The 13,797-nt window shown below is 37.4% G+C and overlaps 1 protein-coding gene across 1 annotated transcript; it reads right to left on the bottom strand.

Moving 5' to 3' along the window:
• Positions 1-2,469: 2,469 nt before the first annotated feature.
• LOC308655069 (serine/arginine-rich splicing factor 6-like) lies at positions 2,470-4,052 on the bottom strand. Its single transcript, XM_081304843.1, has 2 exons — positions 3,668-4,052; positions 2,470-3,520 (listed from the first exon to the last, which is right to left on the bottom strand). The coding sequence occupies exons 1-2, from the start codon at positions 3,941-3,943 to the stop codon at positions 2,750-2,752; spliced, it is 1,047 nt and encodes a 348-aa protein (XP_081160969.1). The 5' UTR covers positions 3,944-4,052; the 3' UTR covers positions 2,470-2,749.
• Between the last annotated feature and the right edge of the window lie 9,745 nt (positions 4,053-13,797).

Here is a 13,797-nt window from a genome sequence, read left to right as displayed (position 1 = left end):
CATTTTTATAAAGTTTAGCTTATAAACCTACTGCCTGCCTTGCATCCACTCACAACTATTTTTATCCCTAAATCCCTAATAAATTGTAGTCTGTCCAATATGTCTGTCACTTTCTTCAGTTTCTCCCATCTTCTACCTTTGACAGCCCTCATATGAAGAGGGTTTCCAAAATACACCCAAATAATTTAATAAGCCTTGGTAGAAAAAATAGTAGGTATTTTTAAAAAAATTTAAATTAGCTGGATGTGGTTGCATGCCTGTAATCCCAGCCATTCTGGAGGCTGAGGCAGGAGGATCTTGAGTTCAAACCCAGACTCAACAATTTAGCAAGGCCCTAAGCAATTCAGTGAGACCCTGTCTCTAATAAAATATAAAATTGGGCTGGGGATGAGGCTCAGTGGTTAAGGGTCCCTGGGTTCAATCCCTGGTACTAAAAAAAAAAAAAAAAAAAAAAAAAAAGATTGGGCAAGATCTCTCAAAATTAAAAGTTCAGAAATTTTTATGAATTAGAAATTCTACTTCTAGTGAATTAATTTATCCTATAGATATATTTCTAAAATTTCCAAGAATACATGAACAGAATGTCATTCAGTACTATGAATATTTTTTTAAATTGGACAAAAATCTCAATTTTCTTTAGCAGATTGATTAAATGATTTTTATTTATATGAGAGACTATTTTCAGTTAATTCAAAATATTAAGTAAACATCTACATGTCAATGAGAGGTCTCTGTGAACATAGCTTTCATAATAAGGAGGAAATGGATTATTATTACTATTATTATTACTATGCACTGTATATAATACTACTATTAAAAGAAGAGTATATTAGTTTTAAAATGAAATGGAATAAAAATAATCTACAGTGTTAGATGAAATGGAAGAAAGAAATTTTACATGAAATGAATATTTGTGTAAGGATACTTAATTTACATACAGAATTCTATGGTTAGCAATTGTTAAATCATGAAGGATAGTCCCATTACAATGCTAAAGGCCATTAACCAAGGACAACAGGCAGCAATTAGTAACTTTATCTCTTTAGATCAATGATCCTCCTCGGTGAAAAGGAGGTCAAACACTGGATTAGGATATAACAGAATGTAAGTGATATAAACACCAATTAATTCTTGGACAATTATAAGAGCCCACCCATGAGGTGGGGAGATCTGAGCTAGACTTTGATATGTTGGGGTAAATGGGAATGTGAAACTTGCAATCTAGACAAAGATGTGAAATTATGCTTGGGCAAAGGTTTGAGAAAACTTTCGTTGGGATGTAGGGTTTATGTAAGGGAGAAATGTAGATAAGGTTAGAAAGACACATCTGGACATTGAAGTCTGGTCTGAGGGTCTGGACTTCATCTTGCAGGCAATAACAATGACTAAAAAACGTACAGTATTGATCACCCGTGAATCAGAGATTCATTGAACTACAGAGTGAGGAAGTGGTGATCTCAAATCACATTTTAGAAGGCAGCAGACATAAAATTACCCTCTGGTTAGGTTTGAACCAAAAGGGACCACATCCTCTTTCTCAGCTTCATGTAGAGCTTTCAGCAACTGTCTGCCAGGAAAAACAGTGAGAACGCTTTTGCCTTTTGTGTATCACACTAATTGGCTATTTTAATGAACTCAGTTCTGTCCCTCAGCACCTGCAGTTGTAAATTTTTCCACTGGAGCAAGGAGAGATATCAGCTGACCGTTTTATTCATCAGGATGATGGTGTTAGCTTTCTACCTTCCTAATGAAATTCTCCAGTCAGCTGTGAAAATAGCAGGAAGCCAGCTATATTTAGCAAAGGAAAGGGCAACAAGACTAAGCAGTGTGAAGAGAAGGAGAAAAATAGAAGCAGCCAGTCTTATGATTAGTGCAACCAACAGTATTGCTTACAATTTTCCATATTTTGTAACTGGCAAAAGTAGAGTTGTTGGATTTTTTTAAATAAATTCGACAGGTTCCTTCACTATTGTGTCTGAATAAAATATTTTATTCACTCCAGGAGCAGCCTATTTTTAGATTTCAAACAAGTGACAAAAGAATGTACCTTTTGAAATAAACCAGCAGTAAGCTTAGTGCTTTCTTTCTGATTAAAAACATGCAAGACAGGCAGCTGTCATAAGCATTCTCAATTTCCTACTTTTTTTTTAATGTTATCCAAACTGAATAATTTATTGCTGGTCTGAGGCTTGCCTTGTTTTACACTTTAGTAGAATTTACACTGTTTCCACAAATAGCAGATATCAACATTAAAGGAATTTGATAGTGACCTATTCAATAAGGCAATCATCTTGGTAGCAAACTTTTATTTAAATCTTACATAACTCAAGCTTTATAAAAAGCCAACATAATTGAAAATTGGATTCTCCCTCTAAAGCCTTAAGTATCCAAAGCTTGAAACGGTTAATTTAAAAATAAGCAAACAAATGAAACAACAACAAAAAACCCTGCAGCAGATCCTGCTGAAAATCTAAATGTGCTTAATCTTTACAAAAGTTATTTTAGCTCAAAAGCTATAAAATCAAAGTTATCTTAATTCTACAAAGAAGGAAGAGGGTCTTTGACTTCATGCCACCATTTTAGAACCTCATCTTTTTCATCAAATTTGGCCACAAATCAAATTTTTGTGTGCTCCTGCTCTCAGGAGATTCCTCTTGCAGAAGAGGCCAGGTATAAACATGGAAGAGTAACTGCCTAAGCAAGTAGGAAAGTGTTCCATAATAGTGTGCAAAGAATGTAGAGTTCTGGGTTAATCTCTGGAACTTGATCTGGACCTTGACCTTGAGCGAGATCTAGAACGGGATCTTGAAGTAGCTCTTTTTGGTGGAGGGGACACAGAACGAGCCTTTGAGGGTGGAACAGGAAGGGGTGAATTGGAACGAGACTGGCTCCTTGATCTGGATTTTGACTTTATATCACCGTTTCCATTTTCTTTGGGGGACCGAGATCGAGACCTGCTTCGGAACTTTTCATACTCATCCTTAGATCTGCTTCGAGAATGTGAATGGGAACCCCGATCAGACTTGGGCTTAGATTTACTTTTTGATCTAGATTTCCTGCCTTTTGATCGAGAACGTGATCGACCTTTGCTCCATGACCTGGATTGGGAGCGACTTTTTGAGACACTTCGAGATCTACTGCGGCTGCTCCTGCGACTCCTACTTCGTGACCTCCTTCTTGATCGTGACCTAGATCTGCTTCCAGAATAAGACCTCCTATGGCTTGCTCGTGGCTTATCTTCAATAAGTCTAATATTCCTGCCATTTATCTCTGTACCATCCAGTTTATCCAAAGCACGCTTCATGTCAGAGTAGGAGCGAAATTCAATTACACCTTCATTTGTACGTTCTTTGTGAGCATCTGCATATGTTACTTCACCTGCTTGCCGCATGAAATCCTTTAAATCTTGCCAAATGCAACGACTAGAAAGATTTTCTACAATAAGCCTGTACTCTGTACGAACAGGAGGTCCATATTTGTCTCTGCCAGAGGTTCTCCGACTGCTGTATCCACCTCCACCACCATCACCCTGCGTCTAATGGCAAAACGCTGCTGTCGTCATGGCTTCCGGTAAGGTCAGCCAATGGGTCATAGGGCAAGGGTCACACAATGTATGGAAAAGCCAAGGCCAATCAGGAAAGGCAGTCATCTTAGCCTCAGTGGACACAGCCTCAGCCCCATTGGTCATGCGGCTTCCGTAGCTGTAGCCGTCGCGATCGCGGCGCGGGCCCCGGGCGTGCTCCACGATCACGCGCTCGCCGCAGAGCTCCTTGGCGTTCAGCTCGTAAGCGGCGTCGTCGGCGTCGCGGGAGTCCTCGAACTCCAGGAAGCCATACCCATTTTTGAGGTCTACTTCGAGGAGGCGGCCATAGCCGCTGAGAAAGCGCTGTATGTCCTTCTCCCGGACGTTGTAGCTCAGGCGTCCTATGTAGACGCGAGGCATGTCCGTGGTGGGCGAGGTCCCGAAGGCTGGCTGTCTGACGGCGGACAGTAAGGCAGTAGCCCCTGTGCGGGTGCGGGGACGGCGAGGGCCCGAACACGCGCCTCACACCGCAGCGGCAGCCGAGTCCAGCCACACAATTCAATTTCCTACTTTGACACTCTTATACTCCAGTATTAAATTATCTTCGTTTCTGTGAGTTCTAGCAACATCAGCCAAGTTAAAAGTTTTAAATTATGGTCTGTAACACTTAGTGATATTTTGAGTATAAAATTTCTACTTTATACAGAAATATATAATATAGTATAAAATTTCCACTTTCCATGCTTTAGATCAAGTAGATAATGTGCATTCCTACATATTAGCTGTTTAAAGTTTTGAGTCACAATTTGTATTCTATAAAGAAAGCAGCCTCGTTGCCTTCATTATTCACTCTGCTTTGGCTTTGCAGCCCATGGAGGTTACAGGTAAAATGTAAATATGTTTAATAGGCTAAGGTAAGTTCTAGTCATTTAACACCAGTTCCAAATTGGTTTCATTTTGAGTTTCTGATCAACTCATCTTTCTAGATTTGAAATTAGAGGCCATCATCATAGTACACCCCTGTATTCGGGGAATGCTGTTTTGATGCTTTCTAGGGAATCCGCTTTGTGAATGCAGGACTTGTTGATCAGAGCACCTGGTTGATTTTTCTTTTACCTGGACTCACAGGAGGTACATACAGAAAAGTGTTTGCTTAAGCCTTCAAAGAGTTGCCTTTTCTCCTTCATGATTTTGCTAAGTTTCCAAAGAAATAACTAAACTGAAATGGAACTGAAAAGCTCTATATTTACTCTGAGGGCAACTAATAATTAGCTGATGCTTTTGTCTAGATATTAATGTTTTTAAGGATATTCCAGAATATTTTTGGATACACACTAATACTAAACAGCAAATTATCCTTCCTCGAATTGGATTTGTTATTTTCCTAAATCATTTCCTCTTCGGTGGGCTGCTGTGGCTGTTAGTTTTAGGAAGTTCCCTGAAAGCTTGATCAAAGGAGAATAAATTTAAAAATCAATAAAATAATGCTAAATTACTAGTCCCATTTCCCTCATTACTCTGGGCAAGCCCCAGATGTTACCAGGGGATAATTATTAATAGAAAATTGTCTTCCTAATAATATAGGATATAAATCATTCTTTAAGAATTTTTTTCTCTTTAAAAGTTCTAGCACAAAGTGAGGGCAAGATTTGGCAGAAACAATTGGAATAAATCTTGACTCTTATAATAGACTTAAATTATATTTGCACACCATTGGTAATGCTAGTGTTCATTTTAATATGCAAACCTCTTACTTCCTTTGTAACATCTTTTTAGTGTTTGCATAATTATAACTGGGTGTTTTGAACTATCCACCAGGAAAGATGTGTGTCATATTTTAACATGTGTCTAACCCCAAATCCTAAATACACAACTACTATATTTAAAAAGGGAGGGAATTCTGTGGATCCTAAGTGAATGCCACAGTGGCATCCTCAGACTATAAAATATATAATTCTTCCACAATTCATAAACAACAGAAAACACCAGAATTTTCAAAGGTTTCATTGCCCTATTATGTCCTAGGTCCAGCCAAGGGTTGAGTTCATGGTGAATGCAAGGTACTCAGTAACCTTTTAACTAACTAGGCCAGTCTGCACCAGTCCACCCGCTCACTAGGGAGAGCAGGTGATGTCAAGCCTCCAACTTCTTTCCAAGAAGTTCTCTGTTTACCTTCACCCTCAGCAATCTCTACTTGCCTTGAACCATTAGCCATGTGTAGGTCAAGGAGCTGGAATTGCTTGGTGTTACTTTCACATTATCTCAAAACTATTTAACTCATTTTGTTCATGTGGTGTGTATTGGTCTTGTTTCCTCAGAAAAAATGTCAAGTTCTTGAGAAACTTAATTTCCCACTGTTTTTAGTTTACATATTCAATGAATAATTGTTGATTTTACTCTTTATAGAAATATAGAGCCCTGTTTTATGTTACTATCAGATTTCTTCTTATTATTTATTTAAAGTGCTTTCATCAAAATGTATTCTTTGGAATAATAACGTATCATATTCTTCCTTTATGAAGTCCTCTTGTATAGGAACATAAGGTTTTGTAATCCTAGGAAACTGTCCTTCACTGTTTTCTTACAGTAGTTTGGAGGCCACTTCCTGAGTTATGAGGGCAACACAAGTAAAGGGTACTTGTTTTCATAAGATGTTTCCCTCTAAGTGGCACTTTGGAAAACACTATGATTCTGTGATTTTGGGTTCTCATATTTATTTTAAACTACTGCTTGGGAAATTTTCCTTATTACTGTAATGAGAACTAAATCTTCTAAGATAAATTTTGACCATTGTTAGAGATATTAATGCAAAGTCACAAATAATTTCCCCTTCTCTTTATTCCCCAACTTACTTTATGTTATCCATTTCCTTTACATGCTGTAAAATATTTTTAGCATAGGCCAAAAAAATAAAATAGCTGGATGAGAACTATAATAATGCCTGAACTCTCTATAGTCTCAGTGTTGGGCCAGGTGTTATATGTTGTAGAAGAAAAACTTCATGAGCAACCTCAACATCATAGTCAATAATCTTATTGCAAGAAGACTTCTAGACAGATAGTCCATAGTAATTTAAATGTGAGTCTTATATTTTATGTTCTCATTACTTTTTTCTTTAACTTTCTTGAATGAATTCGAAAATTAAATAATAATAAGGAATTCAAAAAATAAATAAATAAGTTTCCCGGTGCCTGAACTACTTGCACATGGATTTACATGTGCCATAAAACAGGTTTTAGATGCATTATTTACGTAATCCTGACAAGCTTTCTAAGCAAGTAGCACATTATCATTTCTCTCTTAAAGACAAGAACACCAATGTCTAGAAAAGCTAAATCACGTGTGCAAAATCCTGTGGCTCTTTGGGATCAGCAGCCAGTTTGGATCCATGCCTGATTGTGACTTTCAAACTCTGCCCTTTGTTCTGCAAAGTGTGCAGCACAGTCCACCACTTGGCTATGACAACAATTTAGTGGGTCACAACTATAATCTTCAGAAATGAAATAAAATAGGAATTAGCAGACTACATGCCCATAATTTGGTTTTGTGAAATTTCTGACTGTGCGTAAGAGAACTGGGTCACAATGTGAAATGTCATTTGCAATGGGTTGGAGGCAAGAAAAGTTTAGAAAGTACTGTCTTGCTCTACTGCCTCCCCTAAAATCTTAATTAAGTCCATGGAGAAGATTTCACAAGAATTTATTTTTCTAGTTGATGGATGGAAATTGAAGACCAGAAATAAGGTAGGACGGTTTGTGGAAATAAGGAATACAAGGAACTGAGTGGCAGTAAAATGCAAGGTATCCTACTAGATGCTGCTGTGATCTTAAGGTATTAAAGATGGTCTTGGCCCTTGCCTTTGCTTCAAGTTTCAAGTTTATATGAACAGGAAGGAAGAGAGGTGGTGGATAAGAGAGGTGGGCTAGGGCTGGGGATGTGGCTCAAGTGGTAGGCGCTAGCCTGGCATGCGTGCGGCCTGGGTTCGATCTTCAGCACCACATACAAACAAAGATGTTGTGTCCACCAATAACTAAAAAATAAAAAAATATTAAAATTCTCTCTCACTCTCTCTTTAAAAAAAAAAGAGAGAGGTGGGCTAGGCTTTAGGAAGCACAAAGTATCACCAGAAGGACTTATTATAGGGGGAACTGGGGGAATATTTATAGAAACTTTTATTCCAGATCAACTCCCTGCCCACTCTTCCCAGTGCCAGAATTACCTCTAGCAAAACTTAGCTCCTATGAAAAACATACCTTTTTTTTTTCAGCAAAGTGTTCTTTTAAATGCAAATAGTCCTCAGAGGAGTGTTGTCCATCAACTTTTATTAGGATTAGTCTTTCACATACAAGAAGTAAACATGGAATACCTGGTTGTATTTGACAACTAAGGGGTAAGGTGACAAATGCATAGATATTTACTGGGTGCATGAGTAAGAGCAATTTTCAGATGGAGTGAGGAGGGGCACTCATTGTTCAGGAGTAGCCAGAGGGAAAGATGAGATCAGAATGGAGCCTTATTGTACAGCTTTGCTTAGGACTGACACTAGTTACCGAGGTGCACTCACATGGGTCAAAAGCAGGCAAAAAGCTGGTGCAAAAGAATTTGCAACTGGCTGACACTCTGCTTGCTGTCAGTTTCTGCTCCTCTCTGCTTATCTGCCTATGTTGTAGATGGGGCATTTTAAACTGAGGTCATGTGGACATCCTTAGAGCCAGGAAGACTGGTTCTTGGGGAAGAAAAAACCTCATGCTTTTTGTGTGTAAAGTATATATATAGTACATAAGCAAATAAATGGTATATCTCTGGAAGGCAGTTACGTCTGAAATCTAATAAGGTTCTTAACTCTAGGTGGGGCAGAGGGGTGGGAGGGGAAGGGAAGGGGCAGGGGGTTAGCAAGGATGGTAGAATGTGATGGATATCATTATCCAAAGTACATGTATGAAGACATGAATTGGTGTGAACATACTTTATATACAAACAGAGATATGAAAAATTGTGTTCTATATGTGTAATAAGAATAGTGATGCATTCTGCTGTCATGTATTTAAAATATAAAAGCAATAAAAAATAAATAAAATCTAATAAGGTTCTTTTGGCAAAGCAGTGATAAAAAGAAAGCAGAAAAACACTAACCTATACCAGATTGATTGGAAGGAGAAAAGCCTGAGAAGATCTGGGTGAAAAGAAATTGCAAATAAAAAGGTCAGATTTACTATGTATGGGAAAAAAAAATAAGGAAAGACAGAAGTAAAGGAGCTAATAATTTATTTTGCTCCAGAAAAAGCATTTGAGAGTTTGTAACAAGAAAGACCTAAAGGATCTGTGGGGAGAGAGATACAGAGCGAAAGAGAAATGAGGAAAGGGAATCTTAAAATCATATTATTATCAATTATGACTAGAACTCCTATTGACACAGTCAAATACTTATACTTCTTTAGCTTTGACTTCTGAACTTCAGTGGCAGCATGAAAAAAAATCAATTCTTTCAGATGAATAATCTAATTGCTGTCTCAATCTTGAGTGGTATACCACAAATGCAGCTCTTCTAAGTTCTCTATTACCCCTCCAATAACATAAGTCCCTAGGCCCATGTTACATTAGAAACTATCACAATTAATTTCATTTCTTTGAAAGCAGCACTAAGAGACTAGGCCTCATGAACGAACCTGAAATTTATTTGAGCTGAGTTTATTTAATTATACCAGAAGCCTTTAAGTTGACTTTTCTGTATAGTGTGTTTCAGTTCTTCAGAGCTGCCTCAAAAGGTGGTGAAATAATGTTCTGTACAACTTTGAACCCCTGTCTATAGGAATGCCACCAGTCCAGGGCAGCCCAAAGATCTAGTGTCAGAATGTCAGTAAATCAACCAGGCATCTGAATTATTTTTCTGGACTTAGGAAGGAGCTGTGACTTCTAATGGAATAGATTAGTGATTTTGATAATCAACAGATTACAAACCACCAGGTAATCTCCAGAGTGATTTCTAGAAGTCTGTAGTTTTAATCTAAAAACCCCTTGCCTAAAGCCAAAAGGAGCTTGAAACTTAAGCTGAGTTAAAAATGGGGTGATTTAGGATGCTAAACCACCATCTTCTCAGTCTGCTGGTTTTCCAAATAAATCATTTTCCTTGCTCCAACTACTTGTCCTTGATTCATTATGTCCCCTCTTTGAGCAGAGAATAAATAGACTTGGGGCAGGTAGCATTCATGCTGCAAATTGAGTTCCTTCATGGGAAATGAGGTGCATTGTTTCATTCATTAATTTGAAATAATAGGATCTTCCTTCAAATAACAAGAATGAGCTCCACTCTTAGCAATTACACAAAATCTGTAACATATTTTAAATAAAGTCTTGATTTCCAGAGAAGGTTTACTGCACCTATTAAAGGGTAAAGTTGTTTGTTAAATGGGTTACAATATAAATACCCAATTAGACTTCTCAAAAATAATGCCAGAAACTATAGGTCTTAAAGGCATGGGGTTTTTAAATTAAATTAAGAGCACAAATGTTCTATTTCATTTAATAAGAAATACTTTATTTACTAAGGATAAATATCCAAATCACCCAAATCCATTATATCTTAAAGACCAAAACATGATTAGAAATTTTAAATGCAATTGAGTACTTTCCCAGTAGCCATAAGCTGACCTCTGAATGTTGGTAAAAGAGAAAGGGATATAAGAACGAATGAGTAAAATAGTGGTCTAGAGCAGGAAAGCAATTCCCAGAGGTCATTTAGAAATATTCTAAATTTTGTAGATAAAAATAAACAATGCTTTCTGTAATTTTTTTTTTTTTTGTCCCAGAAGTGAGTTGTCTGATGTGATCATGACCTTTTCAGCAAATTCTATTTTCATTGTGACTGGAAAAACCTTTTCCCTCATACTCACTTTGGGGAAAATGTAGTTCTTACTGTTCTAATTTCTTCCTTCACCAATTTGCCCTCTTTATCGTCCTCTGTCTGAGAAGCTTCATGGAAAGTTCAACTCACTTGTCTAAGTGTTTCTTCCTCAGGATCATTGTAAAGCTTCATTGTATTATTATACTAGTTTCATTTCAATCATTGCTAACTTCTGTCATAATAAATATTGTTCTCTACATTTAAACCTAAGTTATGAAGTGAAATATAGCTGGCATGCTTCAGTTCAGATGCTATCAATATGACTGGGGTAATAGCAGGAGAATTTTGTGGAAGTAAAAAGAAAATCTGATATTCTAAATAGATTTCATGATATTCCCCCACTTACGCTTTTGTTTGATTGGTTTTTGGTTTTGGGTTTGTTTTTGTTACCTGGGATTGAACTTCAGGACCCTTAAACGTTGAGCCACATCCTCAGCCTTTTTTTGTGTGTGTATTTAATTTAAAGATAGGGTCTCACTGAGTTGCTTAGGGCCTCTCTAAATCGCTGAGGCTGGCTTTGAACTTGTGACCCTCCTGCCTCAGCATGCCTAGCCCCTGGGATAACAGGCATGTGCCACTGCACCCAGGTCCCCACTTACTCTTAATGCTATTAAGCAGCTTATATCAATTAAAATTTATTTGACTTTGGCACTATTTCAGAAAGTATTTCAGAATAACTTACAAAAATTTGTGATGTATTGTAACTGGAAAATAACGGTTAGGAATAAAATAGCTTGCCTCTAATATCTTTACCATTGGCATCTACCAATTTGAGCAGCCCAGTAATGATCCTATCCTATAGGGAGTTAAGAAAGTGTATCAAGGTTGAAAGTTGTATTTAAAATCGACTGCATTTTTAAAAATGGGACATTTATGTATAATCTCTACATATTTTTCTTGTATTTTCACAGACAGTTAACCTCCGTTTAGCATAAAATTAGTGACACCAATTACAACAGAATACCAAAGAAGTAAGTGGTTTTCTACAACACAGAAAAATACTATTGAAAAGACAAAGTAGCACTTACATGAAACAGTTTCTGGGAATTTAGGAAACTTGGTTGTAGAACTAGTCTATTCCTTTAAATCACCCATGTGTATTTCAGCAGAAACCTAGAACATTCTGAGAATATAAATTAGCCACAAGTTGTCTAATTTTGTCGAATAATCAGTATTTTTGTAAATGTCTGTTGAATTAGACATGGCAGCCACAGGAAGTGAAGGAAATGAGGTGAAACCAACAGAGAGTGGGTAGGGATGATGCTAGTTTTGCCCCCACTCTGTTTCCATGAATTTTTGCATAAAGTGGCTTTTAGAGTGTTTGTTGAAACCCACCTACAGGAAACAATGTTGTTTTGATGGAACTTGAGGTAAAATAAACTGCCATTTCCTGGACTTACTGTCCTGCTTCCATAAGCCAGCCGGAAGGGGCTCTCTGCTTTTGACCCCACTATAGAAATATTGCTTTTGTTGTCCTCTAATGAGTACATGCTTCCTGGCATCCTGGATCTTCTTATTGTTGTTTAATATAAAGGAAAACATGGAAAGTTTGTGTTGCATAAAGGAGTGGTAAAGACAAACTTTGTAGTTTTTCTATACATTAATGGAAGCTGGTTGTGTCTGAGTAGCAGTGTGCCCTGTATGTCTGGCTTTGTTACTGGAGCATTGGGGGAAGGCCCCAGATCTAAAAGTTCCACTGGACTAGGCTCTGTGCTACTCAACCCAAAATGCCATTCAAAGAGATGAGCAGTGATGAGGCAGGAAAGGAACTTTAATCAGTTCGGTTATACTGGGACAAAAAAGGGGACCAGTGTCATAATCCTTGGATCTCATGACATGACTGTCAGCTTTAAATGATGAAGGACTGAGGCAGTGGACAGGAGGTCTGCATAATAAAGCAGTCTTGGTCGAACTGTGGTCTGGCTAGTCATTATCTCAGTTTTGGTTCTATAAGGTGGCACCGGAGAAGGTGTTGATTGAGGGGTCAGTCTGGTTCCCATGGAGTGATTGCTCCTGCTTATGGGGACTAATATAGCTTCTTCCATGGGATGAGATGTCTGCAAGGCCCTGCTATTCCTGGAGTCCCAGGTGACTTAAGGATTGGGGCAATGTCTGGATACTTCTAGGTACCACTCCAGAAAATCTCCATCAGGACATTATAAAATCCGGCAGTGGAATGTCCCTGATAAATCTTGAAAAAAACTTAATTATTCTTATATGATGCCTTCAACCCTGAATGAGGACAAGAAAAGTCTTTAGAAAGACAATCCTAATGGTGACCATGCCTACTTGTGGAGTTGAGCAGGAATTTGACCTGAAGTTCAAAATAATAAAGAAGACAGATACAAAATGAAGCTGAGATGCCAAGCTTCACCTTACTTTTAGTTACTCATTGACATCTAAAAGCCCAAGTGAAGAAGCAGTGCTTTTAGCAAAAATAGCCGCTAAGTTCCAGTTAGAAATTCATGAGCCCATAAACTGTGCCATCAGACAAAACCCTATACTAGAAAGGGCTCATGTTTTGTTTATTGCTGTGTTCTTGCCAGCTTCAAATTTTTTAGTAATTATCTTTGAACTTTTGGGTTACAAGTGGCACCTGATGGGACACTGGCACATGTGCTCAAGAGCATGCAATATGCACATGAAGGGGAAGGACTTTATACTTTAGTATTTAACAGCAGCTTCCTCCACTTTTTGAAAAAAAAATGTTCTCCATTTTTATTTGGACCAGGTTTCATTAAGTATGTAGCTTATTCTATCTCTTTGTAGATCCTTATAGTTTTTTATTCTACTAATAACAGCATTCCTATACTAGTCATGATTCTCCAAAACGCATAAACCATAGGTCTATATAGATCTATATAGATCTATGATATATTGATTGATCTATAGATAGATAGATATAGGTATACAGATATATATATATATATATATATATATATATATATATATATATATATATAAAGATCTAATAGATAGGTCTACATAGATACATGACAAAATGTATTACCAGATTTGACTCACATAATTATAGAGGTTGAGAAGTCCCACAGTATGCTATCTCCAAGCCAGACAACCAGGAAAGCTGGTGTTAACCCATCCAAATCCAAAGGCCTGAGACTTGTGGGGATGCTATGTAAGTTCCATAACCTGAAAATAAGGAAAACTAAAGTCCAGGCCACAGGAAGACAGATACCCTAATTCAAGCAGAGAGATAATTTTAGTCCTTCTTTTCCCTTTTTGTTCTATTTTGTCCCTCAACAGATTGAATGACACACATCCACAATGGTAAGAGTAATTTTATTTATTTTATTGATTTAAATTATAATGTCTCCCAGAAATACCCTCACAGACCCATTCAGAAATAATGTTT

The sequence above is a fragment of the Spermophilus citellus genome (assembly GCF_964194105.1).
Source record: "Spermophilus citellus genome assembly, chromosome: 8".
Taxonomy (NCBI): Eukaryota; Metazoa; Chordata; class Mammalia; order Rodentia; family Sciuridae; genus Spermophilus; species Spermophilus citellus.
This window is presented reverse-complemented; position numbering and strand designations above follow the sequence as displayed.